At 37.7% G+C, this 23,745-nt stretch overlaps 3 protein-coding genes across 3 annotated transcripts in view; all 3 read right to left on the bottom strand.

Moving 5' to 3' along the window:
- LOC145492238 (uncharacterized) overlaps positions 1 to 23,745 on the bottom strand; it is a 213,475-nt gene that overhangs the window by 44,039 nt on the left and 145,691 nt on the right.
- Positions 7,278 to 10,107, bottom strand: LOC145492521 (uncharacterized). Its single transcript, XM_081471988.1, has 3 exons — positions 8,665 to 10,107; positions 8,379 to 8,417; positions 7,278 to 8,137 (listed from the first exon to the last, which is right to left on the bottom strand). The coding sequence occupies exons 1-3, from the start codon at positions 8,778 to 8,780 to the stop codon at positions 7,957 to 7,959; spliced, it is 336 nt and encodes a 111-aa protein (XP_081328114.1). The 5' UTR covers positions 8,781 to 10,107; the 3' UTR covers positions 7,278 to 7,956.
- The window catches only part of LOC145492358 (lachesin-like), a 19,108-nt gene continuing 6,147 nt past the window's right edge, over positions 10,785 to 23,745 (bottom strand). The window contains exons 2-5 of the mRNA XM_081471799.1: positions 20,130 to 20,465; positions 19,631 to 19,903; positions 12,513 to 12,776; positions 10,785 to 11,709 (exon numbers count right to left, since the gene is read on the bottom strand). Coding sequence (XP_081327925.1) covers positions 11,381 to 11,709; positions 12,513 to 12,776; positions 19,631 to 19,903; positions 20,130 to 20,465 — 1,202 coding nt within the window. The 3' untranslated portion in view covers positions 10,785 to 11,380. The remainder of the gene's footprint in view (positions 11,710 to 12,512; positions 12,777 to 19,630; positions 19,904 to 20,129; positions 20,466 to 23,745) is intronic.

Below are 23,745 nucleotides of genomic sequence, written 5' to 3'. Positions count from 1 at the left end.
AGTTCCGCACACAATTTTGTTTTTATATACAGTTGAACCCTGCCATTTTGAATCCTCGTGAGAAACAAAAAATTGTTTGAACTAGCTAATAGCATTTGACTTGAGTGCAAATCCATTAGGGATATGGCTTTGAGTTCGAAATAACGGGGAATTTAAAATGGCCGAGTTCGAATTAGTGGGATCAAACTGTAGTACAGTATAACTTTTTTTTGTAAATTATGTTGGTATATTAATAGGATATAATTATTGTTTATCCATTCTGCCGTAATGTTATTGATGTGTCTATTCAAACATATCTTGGCTTGGCTGACCAATGTACCAATGCCTCATAACCTTTCAGTGGGTTACCCAAAATGTAAAGGGAATGTAAAATACTTATAGCTTCCTGATATTGCTTCCTTCCTTATAATTTGATTTTTGGCGTTATTTAATTAAAAAATAATAATAATTAAAGGTAATCCAGTAACAGTTCTCGAGTGGTAGGGAATGAATCTCATTATAGGGGAGTTCCCGTGTACGAGTGGAGCCCCATGCCTTCGAAAATTATGTAACCCATTGATCTAAGAATTTTGGTTGTCACGTGACTGTCCGTGCGCCAAGCCCAATACCTTGAAAATTAAGATAGCACCATTAACCTATATAGGTGCATCTTTGAGATTACTCATCCTTGCCATGGTTTATTGAGAGCTGTCAAAACAAGGTATCCACTGACCAGTATCATGTGACCATATCGCGTGCTCAGGTTTAGAACTCATTGAGGTCTCGTCTTTTTTAAAGTTGGCAGCTGACCAGGTACAGGTTTTTCAATCGCAGGCTTAAAGATGGAGTACGCGCAAAGGCAAAATTTTGGTGCAAATTAACCTCTTGTGCGTTGTGGACTTTCCTTCTGATATATTCCATGTACAATTGTCCCTTGGAATGTCCCTGATGTACTGCGTAAGTAGTTTTTACAATCTTAAGTTACGCTAATAGTGGGTATAGTTTGTTAAAATTTAACTGGAAAGAATAGCAAAACCACACGCTGAACAATTACATGCTCATAATTAATCATATTTTGAATTTCTGATCCAAGAAAAACAAATACTTTTTTCCTTTATGGTTAATTTTTGGAATCAGGAGCTACGCTTTTAGGCTTGGCTAAATCTATATATTATCATGATTCGGCATGCCAAAACACCACACTTATCTCCTCTTCTTTGTTTGTCTTTGCGAAGTTTTGGCTTCTTTTGGCTTCGACCAACCGGCCCTTTTCTGCCGCGAGCCATGTTTTTTTTTTTTTTTCTTTTTTTTAATATATACAGGTAGGGCTTGAATGTTTACTTGATTTCTTCTTGGTTTTGGGCACCGGTTTTTTTCTGTGTTGGCCAATCATCGTTTTGTGCACCATTTTGCCACACTTTGGACATTCTTCTTTTGCTATTTTTTCTGTTTCCAACCTTTTACAGTGGTATTTTCTGTGGGTGTGAAGTGTGTGACATTGCTTGAATGTTTTACCACACGCTTCACAAGGGTAATCACGAAAAGACCACACACTTGTTGATTTTTTAATGACTTACCGTCGACTGCGATATATTTGCCACCCTCCTTGTTGCAAAAATGTTTCTTTTCTCGGGGAGTCAGCTCATCTGATTCAGCCATGCTTTTTGTGTATAAAAAGTACCCGCAAATGTTCAAATAGATAATTTTTGCCAGGGCGTGTGACAGTAGTAGGTGGTGGATTGAATAGATACTGGCAAATTTTGAGCCCTTTTGTCCAGGTCAAATTTTGTTTTTGGTATATATTCATAATAATGGTTTACCATTCTTGCAGTCACACAAGCATTGTAAGATGTAACCGTTGGTGTAGGCCTTGATGAATGGTTCGCACGCGCGGGCGCCTGAGGGAATCTCACAATCTGGAGGCCCACAGGGAAGCAGCTTGCCATTTCACAAGCCTTTGAAGAAAAAACTGTGGATGTTTCTTCTTATGACGAAGACTAATTGGTTAGTCGGTCCAATAGGGTTTTCTGATTCAGCCAACATTCTTTAGGTGATAATGGGTAACCGCAAATGTTCCAATAGAAATTTTTGCGGGCCGGTGAGGCTGCTAAAGTGTTTGTCGACCTTGGTGGGTCGAATAGATACTGGCACGGATACCAAGACGGGGAGGCTGCCGAGCCGGCGAGGTAGCCGTGCCGGTATCTATTCGACCCACCACCTACTACTACAGGCACAATCAAACGATGGGACATCTAATCCCTCCTCTCTGGTACAAGGGGAATCACATATGGCAGATATTCCTGATCTTCAAATATCCCCTTGTAATGGAGAACCAGTTTCCCAAGACTGCTCCCAAGTACAAGAAAGGTTGCAATCAACAGATAATTTGCCCCTCACACAAGTTCAACAAGAGTCAACATAATTTGAAACATTTGTTGAAACACTTACAGATGAGCAAAAGCAGATTGACAATGCAAAGAGAGGGCAATCAGTCAATCCTGTTTGGTTTGAACAAAACCAAAATAGGATAACTGCTAGTATCTGTTAAGATGTCTATTCTCATATTAACAGCCAAAGGTCAAAGATACCAGAAAGCCTCATTAAAATAATAACAACAAAAGGGAAACCTCTCAAGAATGCGAGCTATTTACAAGCTGAAGGCCTTAATTATAAAAGTAAAGGTATGATATATGGTATTGAAAATGAGCCAGTTGTAGCAACTTTGAACAAAGAGCACCTGTTAACATTGCCAGATGTAAAAGCAGTCACAATTCAAAAAGTTAGCCTAATTGTGGATATAGACAGTAATTGCAACAGTTCACTACCAATATGGTAATACTGAGATAAGAAATGTCCAAATAAAATGCCTCGAGTCAAAGCAGGATGTTTCACCAGAGGTTGCCATCAAGGATCATCAAAAAGAAACAGGTGGTGAAGTGAAAGAAAAACACAAATACCGGTTTCAGTCCCAGATGCAGATGGAAATCACTAAGCTTCCATTGACTGATTTCGTTATTTTTACCAACTTAAGATTTTCCATTTTGGTTCTAAAGGTCACATTCTCATCAAGATGGCAAGATGAAATAGAACCAAGATTACTTACCGTTCATCAGAAATATATTAAAGACAAGAAACTCCAATGACTAGAGCTGAGCACTGTCAGCAAAAATCAAAACTTAACATGAGAAAAAGCAAGCCTCAAAGTGAGTTCTTAAAGAAACTTGCAGCACTATAAAACTACTGTGTTATTGTCTGAGGATTTGAATGCTTTTAGCTTGATGTTGTGTTTAAGTGTTCTTCAAATACAAAATTCTGCACAAACTAGAAGTACTAAAGGGTGTTAAATAGTTATTTCAAATAGAAATGATTGGATTTTGAAAGTTGACTAACAATGCACACAGTCCAGATCTGATTTATGGAGCCAAAGCTGGAGAGGCAGAACTTGATTGAAAACATTCCAAGCCTTTATCCACTTTATTCCTCTTTCAGCATGTATTCTTACATTGGCTATGCTCATTGTTTCAAAACATTGGCCTTCAATAAACTGGTCAGATGCAGAAAATCTCTTTGGAGGAATATACAGACTCCCCCCTCTAAGGGCAATCAGTTCATAGATTTCAAAGCCTTTTTCAGCAAGATATTGATCTCCTTTTTCAATGAATTGAGAAAAATCACTTCTTTGTATGATTTTTTTGTCACTTATCCTTCCTGGATGTAATTGGCTCACAAAGGCAGTCCAGCCACTTGGTGAAATGCAAACCAGCCCCTCAAAGGTGTCATGCGACTTGTAGTCAGAATACATTTCTGAGTGCTTCTGACAATCCTTGGGTAATTCACATTTCAGTTCAGTGCAATCAAGAATTCCTCTACATTTTCATATCTTCCCTTAAATGATTCTGGTAAGTGCTGCTTTACCTTCTCTTTTGAAGGCCATACAGGCAGACTACCCAACAGTAGTATGGTAGTTTGCCCAAGTGATAACAATATCAGACACAGTGCCTAGAGACACGTTGAATCTATGCACCAAGTCACACTCAAATAATCCACGTCCAACCCTTGTCAGAAACAGCCACAACCTGACCAATTGGTTGTATTTCTCGTTTTCGTTGTTGTTCTTTCTTCTGACCTTGTAAGAAAGCAAATGCGGTGTCTGGAAAGTCTCCATTTACTTTGAATCGTACCTGGTTTCAACTAAGTAGCGACTCAGCACTCGGTTTCACAAAGTTCCAGAATGCTATCAAGGCTTCGTAAGACTCAAATCCTGTGTAGAAAAATACATCGTCATCATTGGAGCTAAAACGTTCTAGGGAGAATTTTGAAAGAGATAACTTTTCAGTGAGTTTGCAAATCGCGACAAGTAAGTCTCTCTCTCTTGCGGTTTGTTTTCTGACTCTTTTTCTCTATGGGTGTTCTCTGAAGTAGAATGCACTGCATCTGAAGATGCTTCATTTCCAATGGGCCAGCAACTGATAGTCCATGTTTTTCACCGTCACGAACATTTGCTCTTTTGGATCCCTCACTCCCTTTGTCATGATCCACCGGCCGTCCAAGGAAAAATAGAAGGAACTGCATTCCTAACAAGATCATGTCTACTGTCAGTTAAAGATTTTTTATAATCGTTCGAAGTGAAATGTTCAGAACAGCAGAAGAGTGATGTATTAGAAGTGAATTTTTTGTTGCTACATTTCATCCTTACCATCCATATTTTTCTCTGACTTTGGTGGCATGGAAAAGCGTGGAAAATGAGGTCCTTCCGATTATGAAAACGATTTTTACATAGCACTGCAGCGCAGCATTTGTGACAGATTTTATTTCTGTCCCTTTGGTCCGCCATATGTGTTGAGATTGGCACCTTTTCGAAGGCCCTTAGGCCTCACTTTCATGCAACTTCGGGTAATAGCCTGAATCGGTGTATTGAACACCGCGGCAAAACGTATGCGCATGCGTCAACTTCGGCATTTCCGGTTTACACATGTTCAGTTGCTCAGATTATTGTTTTGTTCGCCTTGCGGTGTTCAAGCTTGTTGTTGTGAATCAGCAGCCACAGATGACAGAAAAAAAGGACCACAAAAAAAAGGTATGTAGACAATAACTTGTTGCAGTTACTGGTACTAGAAATGTTCGTTGGATCTTTTAGGAAATGCTCCGCAGTGGCCGCCATTACTGATTAGTAAGCCTTTTGTCAGTTCGTGTTGTTGATTTATGCCTGTTTGTTTCAATTCGTTGCTTGAACTGCTACAAGATTAAATCCGTTAAATTATTTTTTATAGTGAAGAGGAGACCCGAAAGTCTATTTGTCGTTTATCTATTTTATTTAGCTTATAATATCACAAATTTCATAATGAAAGTGACCTCATGATTTCAACTTGTAGAGCTGAGAAGCTCACTTAAAACTCGAACTACGTGTAAGAGTCAAGCACCGGCATGAAAATACAAATTTTCGGTTTGGAAATAAATTTCAATTTTACTTTCAGAATTTCTTACTTCTTGAAGTTTTTATTTCATGTTTTGCAAACAATAAGTTAATTTTAAAAATGTTTGGCCAGCTACAGTGCACAATAAATTATTTATTTGGGTCCAAAATCAACTTAAACTTTAGCTTTAGTCGCTTAATTTAAGCTCTCTAGACTTAATAACTTCATAATACATAAGAGATGTTACTTAAACTTTACTTTACTACGTGAGACGTGCTATCTTAAGCTTAATTACCAAAATATATGCTGAAAATACTGAACTGACCACTCCACTTTAATAAGCTTTCATATTACGAAGTTCTCTCCGACAGCATGGTTCTCAATTTCTAGTACTTATTATAATATAGATAGGACCCTGTGTGCACTGTGATTGGTCAAAACCCCATATTTTATTGAGTTTATAATGTAGATAGGACCCTGCGCTGGCTCTGATTGGTCACAAACCCATGTTTTATCAGAGTATAAAACATAGAAAAAGTGTGTCTTATTATTTTTGGCCACATTACCTCCATATCATTCGAGAACACTCAAGATATGTAGAAAACACTCCCCTGCAGCTCGTGTTTTCTACATTTCCCTTGTGTTCTCAAATGCCCGTCACGTTTTATCACAGTGTAATACACAGCTTAGGCTTCTTTATTTGTTAAATAGTGAAAACTTATTTACACAGAGTCTGCCATTTTCAATGTCATCAAAATGATTGATATTGCATGGCAAATGGAATCTTATTGCTTTAATATAAGTTGTGTTCCTGAAGGTGTGATAATTATCTTTAGTAGTTTCGCAGAGATTTCCTTCATTTCAACATGCCATGAATAAAGTATCATAGCCAAACTTTTACATGTAAACCAAAACAAAGGTGTGGTTGACTAGAGCCCTTTGAGATTCTGGATCTGGATCAAAAATCCAAGATCACTCAGGTAATATGGCATCATCCTTTCCCAGAGTGGATTGCAAAAAACAACACATTTTTTGTTTCAAAACCTTAGATAAGATTTTTATACTCTCAACCCTTTACTAAAGAATTGGTTCATACTTAACATGCGCGTATCAAGTTATGGATGTATGTGGGAAGTTTGGAGAGCACAAAAGAAGCACAAGCGTTGCTCGAGATGATAGCTGAGAGCAAATGTAGCTTCTTGAGTGCTCTCTAAATTTCCCACATGCATCCATAACTCAATATACACACAGCTAAAAGCATGAACCAATTCTTTTATAACATATATGGCGACAACATATTGGCCGCTAAAACACTGTTTTACTTGCGATTGACTACAAAGTTCTCACAGTGTACTTGCAGGAAAACAAAGGTCATTAGGATCCTAACACGCCACAGTCAGTTGAGCAATGGTTGAACAAAAACACTTAACCTGGTTTCTAAAATTGTCAATGAAAAGTTCGCTTCAGTCTTTGAATTAATTATAATGAAAATGTAAGAAAACAAAGTCAAAAAAACTCGATGAAAATGTAGACAAACGAAGTCTAAATACTCACGTTTAAGTAAACATCTTAGCTTGGCAAAAGTCAAAGGTTCAAAGCAGAGTTTGGATTGTTCAGAATAATCTTCACATTGCCGAAACTTAAACAAAAGGAACTTGCACTAAACTTGACAGAAATGTTGCAGCTAAATTGAAACTGCAGACATCATGTTATATACGCATAACCTTCTGTATATAGAGATTTCATTTATGATGGCTAAATAGGAATTAGGTAGGACTAGCGCACATGCTATGATATAAATGTAATTATTACATGTGAAGGGTTCAGAGTATAAACATCTTATCTAAGGTTTTGAAGCTAAAATGTATGTGGATGTGTCAGCCATGATACTACCCCTATAATAATTTACAAAAAGTGAGGGAGCAAATATTAAAGTGGAGACAACTGCTGTTTCACAAAAATGAGTAGTAAATATTAAAGTGAGAAGACAATTGCTGTTTAACAGAAATACAATGTAAGTAGTTCCTCTACTTTATCAACACTGATTATGCTAGCCATGACATCAAGTTAACCATGTAAGTGGCCCTCCATGACTATTATGTTGTTGTTTCTTGTCGAACCAGGCTGATGGTCATGCCATTCATTCATGATTACAACAACAGCAAGATTGACTTTTTTGGTGAGCCGTTCTAAATAAAATGCCAGAGAAATTTGAGGTACCATTGGATTTTCATTCAGGATGGATAGGTCAAAGGAGTCTTCAAGTTGTACATTGCCAGTAATAAGAGCCAGAACACCATTACAGTACTGTGTAGTAACTCACTCATTTGAAACAATAAATTTATTAATATTTAAAATCATTTCAGTGACTAATAAGATTTTCTATGTGACAATAACAAGTTTCCTTCATGCGCCACTGTTTTGCTAGCCTGTCCATACATACACAAAAGACTGTTCAACTAACTGGACAAGTTTTTAATTTACAGTATTTTAAAGTTACAGCTTTCAGATTTTAAACTACCGCACTTTAAACTCACTTGAAGTGCATTTGAATTCCGAAGGTTTACAAACATTGGCCGCTCCCTGAGAAGCCTGCTTTTTTAGCCTGCTTTTTCAACCATCCACATCCCTTGGGCTTGCTGCTGAAACACAAAATTCTTCCAGAATTGATAACATCTCTGGATGCCCCATGTTGCTGGATAAATAATCCCTCTTCTCTTTGAATTGCGTTTGTTTTCTGAGATCTATAAAGGGAATGATATTATTGCAAGTTAGTTCACTGGAACCACTTTTATGTCCTTACATTTCAAGGGGTTAAATGTGAAGAAAGGTAAAACGTCTTGTAATCTTACTTCGTTATATTTTTAATAGAACTGACATTTATTTTGGGTAAAGCTGTGTCTGCTGTTCTAGTTAAGAAACATGCAATAATTAATTTAACAGACTTTTTTGGCATTTTGCTACATGACCGTTTTTTATAAGTACCTTTTGAAGTTTGTCATCTGAGGTCTGTTTATTTCCATCCTAGTGGAGAACTATACATGTGTATGACTTGGGATCATTTAACACGAAATATAATCAAATATAAATGAATTTTTGGGTATTTTACAACTTGTTTAGTGTTGCAACAAAAATCTTTGAAAGAGTATGCTTTCCTTCTCCTCAATTTCAAATAATTTCCTGGTAAGGAGATTCCGAAAATCCTTGCAGCAATCCAAGGCAGTGCGAACCTGCATGTCAATTATAATTAACCGATGTCTAATTAACTGACCTGATCAGTAGTTCGTAACACTGGCAGCTTGCTGTCAGGTTGCGAGGTAAACCTTGTTTCTTCGTCCACTCTGGTACAGCATTTGTAGCACCACCTTGTACCTGGCTTGTACCCATGACATGTTGTTCCTATGGCATCCAGGACAGCAAAAAGTCTTGCAGGAATTTGCGGTTTCCTGAAGCCTCACAGATGGTTTTCTCTACGAACTGAGCACCTGTTGTTGCTCTTCTGTATTTCGTACCAACGGACTCGGCAAACTGTTGAGCCCACTTGGAGTTTAGCAGCTCTAGCTAAATCTTCAGACAGAAGACATTTTTTTGCCAGCACATTTATGGCTGCTTTTGTTGGCTTTGCCACATGTTTGTGCGAAGGAACCACACAACCAAACCAACGCAACAAGGAGAACTTCATAAAAAAATTCCTCTTGCCGAGTGCGAACGCACCTGAAATTCTCTCATATTTTGTTGTTGGTGCAGACACCAAACCCCTTGGTGCAAGCGCTTGAAACTTAAATGAAAAATAAACTTTTCAACGAGACAAACCTTTCCCCTACTTTCTTTTTCTAACTCTCACTTTTCGTCATCAAACTTCACGGTACGGGCTTTTATCTTGTTTACACTGGATTTTAATACATAACCGGAAATGCATAATTCACTGGAAGCTAAAATTTGTACTCATGCGCAGTGCATTTTACCGCAGTGTTGGTGTATTGCATTGATAATCGGGGTGATGTGCCATTGCATCGCGCGAGACTCTTTGTTATGCTTCGCACGAAACTTGTGACACTTTGTTTACCCTTCTATCAACTATCTGTCATCGAGCACATATTAACCAATCAGGCACTCCGTTGCTGGGCTGACGGAGGGTTTGAAAAAGCTAAAATGAGTATCCAGAAAGTCTGCAGACATTTTTTTCTCGTCTCGCCTTCATCCTTACTCGGCCATACCGTCCTTGTCCCGCCTTCTTCCCCACTCGGCCACTGCCATACTGCCCTTAGTTCGCGATGACTAAACACTCGTCCTAGTGACCCGTAGAGAAAAAAACTGGCTGCCAGCAGACTAACTTGTGCATGGGTCTTACAAGTAGCAGTATAAAAAAAATCTAAATGGTCAGATAGACACTGTCTATAAATTGACAGACAGTTCTTTTGAAAACCTTTTGCATTTTTAAGGATTTCTTGGATTGAAGCCTGTCACTACAGGCCGCAGTATAAAATTATGCCTCAATTCTTTAAGGCTCCCTTAAATCCAAGTCAGTCATTATAGTTTCCAATTTGAATTATGACTTACATGTACTTTCTACTTCTCCTAGACAGTACTTACTGTAAACACAACTGGATAAGCCACACTGGTAGATACAGACTGTAAGCTGCATCTCAAGTTTGGGAACGCAAATTTTGGAAAAAAAGTTTTTCGAAAGACATCAAAATAAATCAAAAGTACAGTCTTAAGAAAGATGTTTTACGTCTTGTAAATAAGCTTACATTCATTGATTCATTGAACGTAAACCCGCGTAAGCCGCCAAACTTAGAATTTACCTAATGATCAACACATACTCTGGTATTGTGTTACGAAGTTTAAGTTACTAGTTTGCTATACAGACTTACTTTCGATGGAAAGTGTTAATTTATGCCAATTTACAGCATGTAGTCTAGATGTTCTCACAGATTAGCCACATTTCCAATTTGGTAGGAAAATTTTGAGTAAAGAGGTGCTGCTTATCCGCCAGTGTATACTATATTCTTTTTTCAAAGTTTTATATTGGTAGTCACCATTCAACTGCTGACTGGGGAATGGCATATGATCACTTACGCTTTATCAATAACTGCGCTCTAGCAGGAGGTCCTTCTCCTAAACTGTTAGTTCCAGTACAGGAATACCATCCCACATCTGATAGAGTCACTGATGTCTTTACAAAGGTTGTGATTGAGCATCCACTGCAACTCTCCCCTGGAATGTCCTTACCATTAAACTGCCACTTAAGTGTTTCTGTGGGTGGATTTCCAATTGTTTTACAAGTGAACCGTGCAATCGCCCCTTCATCCAGGGTGAGGTTTTTAGGTTGATCAGCAGAGGACTGAGCAACCGGTCGATCTGAAGACAAAAATATACAACCAACATTTTTCAACTCATTTGTTTGGAGCAGAAAGGAGAATGCTAAATTCTGAGAAAATGGAACAACACAAACATCCAAATAAACTAATATACCTTTTTTCCCACCACTTCCAGTTAGCAATACACTGTACAACATTAATTTTATAGTTAACCCAAAATCTCATACGCAGTACAAGCCCATCCACAATTATCTGTTAAGTCTGCAACCTGTCTAAGTTAATTGAACAAGTAATTTGACAGTTCTGCACATGATGCAATTAACAGGTCAACCAGAAAGTAATATGACCACAGTCCGGTGGGATTTGAAAAAAGCTGAATTCAAAACGTTCTTCTGAGTGCCAAATTAGGCTTTGTCTTAGCTTGCAGTCTTGCTTTGCCTGTCTTCAGAATTTTTTACATTCAATCACTTTCAAATTGTGAAGAATTTTCCAGAAAACATCCATGCTCCCCCCACAAAAGGGACTGGAATTTCCAGACGGTTGGGAGGGGGGTTAGAGAAAATCCCTTTCGTGAGGGAGGTATTGATGTTTTCTGGAACTACTCATTGACAGCATGAAGTTCTCCACAAAAATGTAGACACTGCATGACCTTATAAAATTGGTCTAGATATACTTACAGCGGACTACAAGCTCTGTAGTTTGACTCTCTTCTCCAGCCTCATTATAAGCAAGACATGAAATTTTTCCATTTTCCCTCCAGGTTACTCTATTGAAGGTAAGGTATGACAGGGTCTGCCAGAATTTAGACTGTAAAATTGGTTTGACAGAAACCGAGTAGTTGTAAGGAGATGTTTCGGTGAGATTCTGTCCATCCAATTGCCACAAAATAGTTGCCGCTGGTTTAGTGTCAGCTATGCACGAGTAGCTCACAGTTTCATTTTCGGTCTTTGTTTGTTTATTTACTGGCAGTTGACTGGAAAATATTGGAGCAACTGTAACAAACAAGGCAAAAAAACAACTTTCAATAACTATAATGAAGAGCACTAAATAAATGTACATGAAAAGTTAATTTTGACTGATTGGCTACGAGCACTGCAGTTCAAGTGTAACACTAGTGCAACACAATGGCAAAGTTGTCTGATGAACTTAAAAGGAGGTCGAAATTCTCGTGAGGTCTTCTGAAAATAGCCAAAGACTTAAGGGAGATGCTCTGAACAATTCTGATTAATTAACATTGCCAAAAGTCACACAAAGATTTTCCAACATTATCAGAAGTTTTCACAATATTTTCTTAAATTTCTGACGATGGGTCCTGCACACAGCCTTGTAAGTAAATAAATTATGTATAGCCAAAGTATGCCAATACAGCTATTTTTCAAGCATATCACACATTTATTCTGATGTAATTTGAAATAACTAAGCACTTGTAAATTTTTCAAACACTACACATTGGACTCACCCTTCAGACTCGTGCAATTTTGTCAGAGGTTGAAAAAAATTTAACTGTGCTTATTCACTCCAAATAATTGAACAAGAACAAAATTGTTATAGTATGTGTGTAACAAATGTTTCAGGTCGATATGTAGCCCTCGTAAATCACCAGTAAGTAAATACATACTAAATAGACATAGTTATAGTTCCCCCCCCCCCTCCCCTCCAGTCCCGTCCCGTCCTCTGAAGTCAACACAATACCACTTCACATCTGAGGGAATGAAAGAAATTATTTGATTTGAAATTATGCCCAACACTGGTTGATTGTTTAATATCACTCTCAACAAATAATCCTGGTCCTTACCTAATACTGTAATCCGTAGTTGCACTGTTGGTCCACTTCCTACTGCATTTTGTGTCTCACAGCTGTACGTATTAGCCTCTTCACTGAGTTGTGCATTTGTGATCTCAAATTTTCCTCCATTACTTACTACTGACGTATTCTGTCGCTTGATGGTGTATGTTGGTGCAGGATACCCATTTGCACTGCATGTAAGAGTCACTGTAGTGCCCTCCACTACAGTATTGCCTGGCGTTCCAGTTGTGAACTCTGTGACAGTTGGCTTATCTGTTACATACAGTTGAAACAAAATTACTGTTAAGATTGTCATGTCATGATACAACTATACAGTTTATATTACTGTAATGTATATAAATGTATTTTGCATATTGATACAGTACATATAGCATTAAAAGCAGATCCCCACCTTCTAAACATGTTAGCTTTGCACATACCAAGTGTTATCATAGCCACTGTATGACTAAAGTTTGGTGGCCTGTTACTGGTGCAATGTTAGAGAAATAGTCGGTCATCTGACATCCTCCAATGAAATTTTGAAAATTTTGTGTCGTGATTAATTTCATACTTGTAATAATAGGACATCATGACTGAGCACCAAATTGTCTTTGGTAGCTTTACATCATAAGGATCTTGTTGGCACACCATGTTGGGTCGGTTTAAAACGTGGACTCCTCAATCTGGACCCCCCTTTGGACCCCATCTGGACTCCTTCTGGTCCCCCTTGTGGACCCCCATTTGGACCCCCATCTGAACCCCCATCTGGACCCCCATTTGGATCCCCATCTGGACCCCCATCTGGACCCCCTTCTGGACCCCCATCTGGACCCCCATCTGGACCCCCATTTGGACCCCCTTCTGGACCCCCATCTGGACCCCTTATTTCTTCTTCCAGAAAATACGGTCTCCTGATTTAAAGTGTAACTAACTCCCAAATTTTTTTCACTTATTTAAATTTCCTCATTTTTCTGATTACCACTGCGAAAAAATTATCGTTGTAGCTATTTTCGTTAATTTCCTATGAATTTTTGAAGTCCGTAAAATTAACCCTTTCCGTGGCCATGACCAAGCAATAGCAAAGAATGGGGCAAGTTGGCCTGTGACGTCATCGAAGGGCCAACAATGCTTTGTCTCTAAGAAGAATGTATGCAAACATGCACTAGTGTGATTCAAAATCGTTGCAGAATACAAGGAAGATGTGTTTTTTGGAGGGATTCGCAGTACAGCATGCTTAGGAAAGAGCAATCCTCTTCATTCAATACCTATGTCCCAAGGACACCCGTCCAGAAGCGACAAAAAGCCAAAAGCAGTGTACAGACTTGTGCGAAGTCAGACATTGAGCAGTTCTTCGATCTCAGGTTTGCCGCTTCTGTAAAAACCTAGGATTTTCATGGCCTGTTCATTCTCCCCTAGCTTCTAGTGTGAAGCTCGATATTGTCAAGGTAGATAAGACAAGAATCGTTGAAATAAGCTGGGAGTCATCTGACTATTCAATTCAAACGAGCCCCAGATGTCCCTGACCAAAATAATGGGAAACTACCGTAGGTGAGATAATTATACGGTAAATTATACGCATAGAGTTTTCTTCATCCTCGAAATAGAGAGCTTTCTAAATGAATAATCAACCTCACATACGTCCTACAGTACAGCAATTGAGATAAGTGAGGTTTTGAACTGCAGAACTAGCTATGTATTTGTGGATTCCATATACAACCACATGCATGAGGGCCAACAATCCGCGCTTGAGTTGCTCGTCTGCATACACAATTGTTTTGTTCTTTGAGCAACAAAATATATCTCAGTTACAACTTAAAACGAATCAAGCATTGATAAGTATATGAGGAAAGTAAAACAAACTATTTAGATTCGACTTTGCCAACGGAGATTGAGGCGCTCAAAGGAAGCTAATAAAGGAGACCTGGGAGGAGAAAGTTTTGGACAGAATTGCAACACTCAGGTTATTAGCATACGTAAACTAGTGAGACAATCTCAGATAGTGCAGAGCGCAATTGATAGTTCTCGCACGGTATTCCCATAAGTACTCACCCCTGCTCGGTTCACTTCCGGTTTGTGTCTACCTTGGTAGTCTGCTAGGGCTTTTCTCCTTAGCAGTGTGTATGTTTTAAGGTTGTATTTTCATTCAAGGTCCAAAATTAATTACAAATTACTATTGGTGTTTTACGTTGATTTTCGTTCATTTTAAAGTCAATAATAATATGTTGACGCAGCAAACATGACAATTTAGCTCTTTACGCCAACTTTGTAATTTGATACTTTTGTCTTCCTCACAAAGGCATGTAATATGAAATCCTTGTTTTCTCCAAAACACACGAAAGATGTCCTTGTTTTTTGGAAATAAATGAAAGAAAGTTAAATATCTGATGTAGTGATGAAGAAACGGAACATAAACGATGTTGTTTTACTAAAAATGCAAATTTTCACCAATGAACAAGAACTAATATAATTGTCAGAGTCATGAAATACCACTTTCATTTTCTGTTGCCACCTTTGTTGTTAACAATAAAACAATTCAAAATTAACACACAACGATATTGATAGCTGAGAAGTGTTTCAACGAAAAGTATTGAAGATAAAGAGTGCTACTTGGCTGATATGAATAAGTCTCCTCAAAGACTGATTAAATTAATTTGCACTTTCATTAGGTGCCACCGAGTCTGCAGCAATATTTGAGCACTTTCCTGGTTTCTTTTGTTACAAATTTACAATTTGCAAAGTATTAAAGCTACTAACTTGGGAACTTTTTCGTCTCTCTTACAGACACAATTAAGGCAAGAAATTAACAAGCCGCTAAAGAGAAGCAATACAGTTGAACCCTGACAAGCACACTATTGTAGATTGAAAACAGCAGATGATATTCGTTGGACCGACCTGTGTGTAATTCTAAAAGCTACCCAGCAACAGTAACGTTTCACTTTTGTAATAAAAAGGGACAATTGGCGCTACCTGAAAAATAACTGCCCTCCTTGGTCACATGACATGACATATAAAATACCGCGTTGAAAGATAGTTATAACAGTAACGATGCTAGAATGCATGCGTCTTAAATGTTGATTTCTACAATAAGGAAAACTACTCAACATTTGTACGTGATTCCGTATGCAATGTACCCTCCAACTAATATAGAAACCACGAATGTTAACTAATCCATGCATGCATTTAGAGCAAATTAGTTTTGTTCAAAAGAGAATGGTACCACAAGGAGAGCAAGGGGTTGCCTGAAACAAATATATAGCTTTGCGATGTTCACACCTATCTGACGGCGATGGAACATGTTTTACGTAGAGCACACATGTACCTTTCCCACCCCACCCCCACCATTTCCTTGCCTTTGGACTAATCAATTAATTGAAATTAATTAATTAAACAAACATTAAAGTTTACACCTTAGCGCCATAACGACATAGCGAGATAGTGCCTTAGCAGCAGGCAGCCCCCATAACCATCCCATTAGTGCACTCTGCACTAAAAAGACTTTTAAAACAAAAGAACAGTGAAGGAGAAATGTATTCATTTAACTGATACCATGGTGAACCTTTTTTCAAGATCTGGTTGAAGGATTCTTAATTACTAACATGAAAAATGCAAATTTGTGAAACTCACAATCAATATTTATGTTCGTACATACTAATTGACTTTGTATAGATATGGTCAGTCAGCAATAACAAAGCGAAAAGACGAATTTTTCCACGTTTTTGAATAATTAATAGAAAAATGTGCTCTCGACGTTATAAACCATCAAGGGTTCGGAAAGAGTACTTTAAGAAGTGTTGTATGTAGATTAGTAGATTAGCCAAATGGAGTGGCAAATTGTCGATCGTCACTTGCAGTGTGGCAGGTTCGACTGGCAACCTGCACTTCGAAATCGAAAAAATATAGATACATCAAAGCACTGCTAATCGTAGCTAGAATCTGAATTGTATTGCTAGATGATACAGTTCTTTCACTTAACAGTCTTGCCCATTTTTGATAAAATATGAAGCACAAATACCCCAAATATGTTTTCACAGTGCTCGAAACCCAGTCAAACATCTCTTGAGTGTTTTGAGCAATGTCCTTCGATGACGTCACAGGAAGCCCAACCCGGATCCCACTAAGCTCAGTCAAGGGGCAAGAAATTACATCTTTAAACGCCTGTAGAATTGTGGGGATTTTATCAATCGAGATCATTTTTTCGCTGAAGTGATAGGGCAAACTAGTAAATTTCATTGAAGGAAAAAACATTTGGGGGTTAGTTGCACGTTAAATAATTAAACTTAGAACACGATGAAGTCTATTTAATCAGTGAGCAACATATGAAGAAATTAATGAATTCAAGTAGCATTGTGTCTAGAATAATATAATGGCTGCGGCTGCACTATGAGACTTAACCGGGTTATTTCTAATTAATCAATTACGATTAACCGGGTTACCGAAAAATCGTGAGTGGGCACTATTTTCGGCAGTTCATTGAACCTAAACCGGGTTAACGGTTACCATTGATAGAAGTTAATTGAAGAACAATAGTTTTTTTAGCCGAATGAGGTGAATTTCAAACTACCTTCTGTGTGGTCCAACCCAGGTTAGTGGTCTCTTATCAGTGCCGTGCATTGGCTTTGTCGTGAAATGTGTCATTCGTCACGGTCTGAGTGTGAGATGTTGTTCACTGCAGCACAAACAAGTGCATAATCTTCTACTGAACATGGCGGGTGGTAACAACAGTTTGAAACAGTTGTATTACTAGAGCGCATTTCTAGTTGTTTCCTTATGTGACGGCTATACCATATCAGTCAAGTTTGCGAGGAACCTTCACGTCCACACCTGAACCATGCCCTGAACAGGAAACGCTCGTTCACCTCAGAAGAAGAAATTTTAATTGACCTCCGCAAAGAACACAAGAGTACGTCAAAGGGAAGGAGCAGTTCATTAAAATGGTATTAGAAATGCAAGTAAATGAATGAATGAATTTGTGAACAATGTTAAGTCGAGTGCATTTTCCAAACGTAACAGCTGAAGACCAAGAGCGTTTCCCAATTCCTAGATGCCATAATCCACGCTTCTCTATCGATAAAGATGCTCGGAAGCAAGTGTTTCTTTTTGTCATAAATGAAAGAATATGCAAAGTTCTTAGCGAAAGGACTCGATGTTCATTTGGAGGTGCTCTATAAAAGCCTGGGCCCAGTTGTTCTAAACCGCGATTAGCGCTAATCAGGGAAATTGCTTAACCGACGATTAAAATTTTATCTGTGATTAGACTGCATTGCCCAAAGTCCGATTAGCGCTCATCAAACTCTAATCGGCAGGTTAAATTTAATACACCTCCGAAGGAGGATTAACTCCCTAATCCGCCGATTAAACTTGAAGAAAAAATTTATGTCTGGCTTGTTGTTTCATCTCCCTCGCGTTGGACAAATGTTACAGATATAACTATAACATACTCACTTATAGCAGGGAAGAGCTTTGGACTCATTAGAGATTAGGAAGAGCGTCCATTGAATACATCACAAACCTCATAGAGGCAGATTTACAGAGACAAACAAAGCATGGCCATGCTCTTGAACCAATGGCCAAAAGTGCTGCTAGCACTATGATTTTATGCTAGTGGCATCTTTCTTCAAGTTATCGGCAATAAAGTCAGAGTAAACAAGGCCACAGTTTCACGGGCGGTCTACTCCCCCAGGAAGCCATTTGAAAACAGAAGTTTCGCGCGATTCTATGACATAAAATAGCGTAAGAATACATTATAATCAATTAAAATAATCCACCTTATGCTTAATAGTGGATTAGTTAATCAACAGATTAATCTCCTTTTGAACAACCGTTTTCTAACCCCCGATTAGCTAACCCACAATTAGGAAATTTAATCCACGACTAGGCCTAATCGGAGGTTAGTTTAATCGCGGTTGAATATTTCCTTTTTTGCCTTGGCTAAGCACTTAGTAGGCTACAGGGCCAAATACATTTTTACATTGATGAACCTTGGTTCTGGCCTGACAAAAATCCTAATGGAAAAATTACACAACTGCACTGTTAAATTTAAGTTACCTACTAACAAGAAATTTCCCTGCTAAAGAAAGTTTAAGTATTGTACCTGACTTATGATAGCTATTTCAAAGTTGTCATATCATCTGCCATTAAACCAAAGTCCAAAAAAGTTTTGCACCTTGCCAATCAAACAAGAACCATAATACATGTAAATAACATTAACCAGTCAATAGGACAATCCAAGGGCCTAATGCTATTAAAGGCATTAAAGCACTGCCACATGCGACTATTTTTAAAGTACAAAGTAATGTAGGAGACAAAGTAATACAACCAATCCAAGATGTACATATATGTATGTACGTACACAACTTACAAAATTCTACATTTGAACTTCACTATGTTGAACTCCAAGGGAAACACAAACCACATGCAGTTTGAGATGTGGGGAGTTCGAGATTGCCAAAGTACGTGACAGAAAATGCATATCCAAGGGAAAAGAGCAAGGAGTTCAAGAAAGCTGAGTTTCAGTTAGGGAGGTTCTACATTTCACTGTACACGTATTATAAATGCACACGTTCCTAGGGCATATATATATTAATTTATATGCCTCGTCAACTCCCAACGAAGACAATAACTCTTGTCTACTTCCAGGACAATATATGTAGCATTCTTTTTCATGAAAAATCTGAAGTTTTTTCTATAATTTTATATTCTATTGTATTCTATGGTATTTTACTCTATTGTATTTTTATCGCTATATATTTTTGAATTTGTAGCGCCCTACATTGTACATGTACCATTTTGCACATTGAAGACTGCAGTTAAAGACCGTCAGAGGTCTGTGTTTTCTTATATACTTTTAGCCAGAGAACATTTTTATATTTCACCATGTTTGGCTAAAGCCATTCTATATTTTCAAACGTATGTACATATGTACATGTATACATGTATGTGTTGTAGGTCAAAATGAAATTCAGGTTAAATGAAAATCCTGTCCCTTAACCCTAATTATTCATTTAGAAGAAAAAAGAAATTAAGAATCAAACTGCATGTAGGTTAAAATCATTTTAACCTGAATTTCATTTTGACCTACATTTGTACAACATATACATGTAGCTAAGTATAAAACTAACTTCACTTACATCTCACTGTCACATTTACTGGATACTCTGCAGTACTAACACCCAAACCAGGAGCAGTAACAGAAGCGACACATCTGTATCTTCCTGCATCATTCTTCTTTGCTGATGTTATTGTGTAGTTAGAGTTGTCTGCATCCTCTTGAACCTTTACATTGTCTCTATACCATGTGATCACTGGCTTGGGGTTACCACTGGCAACACATAACAAAGTTCTCGTATTTCCTTCATCTATGGTGATGGGTCCTGATTCTTGAAGTGTAATCTTTGGTTCAACTACATGAGGGGGACATCAAATCTCATTAACAGTCTGGGTTAGTTAGAGGGTACACGTTCATGTAGGTACTACATGTATTGTAAGTTTGTTGTAACCTCAATCCCAAAAGTGGTTGAGTCAGGCTAAAACATAACCTGACCGAATTCAAAGACATCTGAAGTTTTTCAGTCACACTGACAGTACGTATATAAAAATGTAAGGAAGGGTAAAGATATGGAAACTTACCAACTGCAATTAGTTCAGCCTGGTCTATTATCCACCGCGGATCAAAAGTAGTGAATTGAACTCTAAATACATACTTTCCACTGTCCTTTTCCTGGATATTTAATAACCTGAGTATATTTCCTGACACTTGAACTCTTGACGTATATGCTGGATCTATGTTAACTGCTCCAGAAGACAGTACAGTTGCAATCCTCTGGTCGATATCAAATGTCCATTCTCTCTCATTAACGACTTTTCCATCTAGATTGTACGACCATGACAAAGGCACAGATTCCCCTTTCAATTGATACACTGGATTGCCATTGTTAGGTGAACTGGTAAAACTTGGTCGACAGTCTACACATGCAACAACAAAGAAAAAATGTTAACAAAGATGTTCTACTGTACAGGAATGACGTGATCGTGTGCGTGCACTCATAAATTAAAAGGATAATAATCAAAGTAGTCAATCATCATAACCAAAAGATCTTCCTTGAAACATTCCTCCCATACTCGCTTACCACCTAAGACCTTCTGATTAGTGGAAATGATTCGCCCTTGTTTCTGTGGAGTTGTTGCAACGACACTGAAAAGGGTATGCGATGTTGTATTATTTTTGTTGATGGTTTCCAACTGAGATTGTACACTGGAGAAAAAGAACAGCTTTCTCCATTTTTTTCCACTTCTCAAAATGTACATGTACATGCCCATGCAAAAATAATTGTGTGATCACACTTTGAATGTGTGACAAAAGTGTGATTCCTAAAACCACACTTTCTTACACTTTTAATCACACTTGTCATGTGTGATTCACACATAAGAAATGTGATAAGAAGTGTGATCAGCAAAGTGTGATTTTGCAGGCTTTGATAACTCAATCACACCTTTCTTCATTAGACAAAAATAAAAGAAATTCAACGAGTCCTTACACTAAGAAAGTGTGATATTTTGGGGAGATTGCATAAAGTACTGTACTTTTGTATATTTTTCAAAGTAATCCAAATGAAACCTTAATATTTTTAAGCCAAGAATACTACAATTAGCATATTATATTAGTAAGTAGTGGCTAAGTAAAGAATGAGTTACCTCTAGTTTTGTTTATGTACTCTAAAAGTGCCCACTTCACATGGAATCTTAACCTGCACAAGCAGTTTCATTACTTAATTGCACTAGCTGAGGAAGTACATTATTTCTCCTACCCTTGCGAAATGAATTCCCAGCTTTCTGTGAATAAATTTTTCTAGGAATTCCTAGGAATGCTATTGGAATTTCAAGGAATTGCATTGTTTATTGTCCAATCACTGATTCCTATCAAAAACCTGATGGTACAATATTATCACAAATACCAGCAATGTGGATATAAAGCTACGCCCCAACGTTCGTGTCTTCATCATGACTACCGCATGAACGTAAACTTCATCCTTCTCATAAAAAGGTCGATATTATGAAGCTCTGTAGTAGTAAAATACCTTGGGATAACTATGCACTTCTGCAAATGATTTCTGGATACTTTCCAGCCTTTGAGAGGTCTTTAAAGTGTGCAGAGATCTCTAAAACGCCGAGTTCTTTTGTGGAATTCGCACATGCCAGAAACGAGCCGCCATCTTGGATTTGAAAGCTGGTAGACCCGGTAGACCCTGATGCAATGCTCTGAAAATGCTCTGATTTCAACGGTCAAACGAAGCTAGTGAAGCTATTTTACAGCATGCAGGTCAATTTTACTGAGCTAAATGATGTTTAAAAGCAACAAAATCTGGATCTTTTGGCTCTAGGAACAATTGTAAGTATAAATAATCGCAGACCTTCTTATTATATTATTAAGACTCTATATAGTGTTTTTGATGATCAATGTAATGATTTATAATACACCACTAAACTCGATCTTGGCAAGTTTGGATCTTTGTCTTTTTTCTTGTCCATTTCAGTTTTTAATTCGATCAGTGTAAAACGCAGACTGTAGACTGCAGACTGCAGACCTGGGGTAAAATGCAGACTGATCATGAAGGTAAAATAAAATATTAATAATAAAAAACACGAGGATCAAATCAGGATCGAATGAAGACTTGGGAGTGTTCGTACGCATACCCGTAATTTTTTTTTTCCAAAATCCCGAAAACTCAAACCAAAAGGCATTTCCTAACCTTAGTCAAACATTATATTATCAACCTCGAGTTCTTGAACTCCCCCAGTTTCCCACAAGGGCCCGAACTAATCGTAATTCTATGCATCTTACCTTTGTTTACGTGTCGGCCATTTTGAATTTTGTTACGCGATTAGGTCTGGGACCGATCAACTCTTGCAGCACATTTCCTTCATCCTGTTTTCATCGACAAAGTCTTTGATAAACGTTCAAACTACCGCGTGTCTTAGTTGCTTCAAACGGCCTTGGAATTGTTCGGAACACAAGGCAAGCAAAGCACGACAGGACAGCAACAGGGCAAGCTAAACTTGTAGGTATCGAGCCTAGTTTGTGAAAGATATTCAATCTTTGTAGTCGACTTAAATATATCAAGAGGTTTGTGAATTGGTACTTGCTGAAGGGTGACGGTCGGCTATCCAAACACGAGAAATTAGAAATTATGACATTTCGGCGTTCTCAAATAATCGTTAGTATGACCATTTTGATAGAAGAGATGCCAAAACTCAACGCGTACAGAATTCAACTTCATTTAATCAAGCAAAACACTCTTTATTTTATCCTTATGACTCGTTTTTTATTATTAATCTTTTATTTTACGCTCAGTCTGCATTTTACCCCAGGTCTGCAGTCTGCAGTTTACCCTCAGTCTGCATTTTACCCCTGGTCTGCAGTCTGCAGTCTGCATTTTACACTGACCGGTTTTGAATTTTTGTGTTACAATCATAGCTTAAACCAAAAAGAATTCAAAGCTTGTCATAGAACTTGATCTGAAATCATGTTTCTTTTATGAGCAATTACTTTAATTTACATGTGGCCTTTAATGGCGAAACTGAACAAAACCTATTGTGTTAATTACATGTTGCTGTGTGTTTTTGTTCTAGTTGTTGAAGCAGAGAAGCTTGAAGTATGCATTCATAAACAGAACTACATCAGTACATGGTTTAAAAGCTAAGTGAGAATCGATTCACAATACTGTCAGTATAATTTCCATCATAAGCTGTGGGATCTGAAAGAAAATATACAGCAGTCTTTAGGGCAAAACTTCCAACTTTGAATTTGAAGCTAAATCTTCAAAAAATGTTACTAAGGTTAAATATGTATGCTATATTAGAGAAACCTTCAAATTTTGAAAATAAAATAAATTTTGAACAGAAACAAGATGTTCCAGCTGATCTTTAATCTGGTGTGGGCTCCTACTTTGGATACTGGACAAATATATGAATATATTTTTATAAGTGTAATGAAGGTTTAATTTCATTGTATTTTGGTGCAGTAATTATAATGTTTAAATTATTGTTTATGTCTCGTGATTTCATATTTTTGTTATAATTCTGGGCTTTTGCCCCAGCTGTTTTTATGTATTACATTTGTAATTTCATAAAACTCACTGTTCATGCAGTGGCTATAATTAATTGTGGCTATCATATGCTCTATACAACAGAGAAGTGTGATTTAAGTGTGAAGAGATGTGTGATTCAACCAAAGTCACACAAAGTC

This window comes from Orbicella franksi, chromosome 7 (genome assembly GCF_964199315.1).
Source record: "Orbicella franksi chromosome 7, jaOrbFran1.1, whole genome shotgun sequence".
Taxonomy (NCBI): domain Eukaryota; kingdom Metazoa; phylum Cnidaria; class Anthozoa; order Scleractinia; family Merulinidae; genus Orbicella; species Orbicella franksi.
Note: the sequence above shows the minus strand (reverse complement) of the source record. Positions and strands in the feature narration are given on the sequence as shown.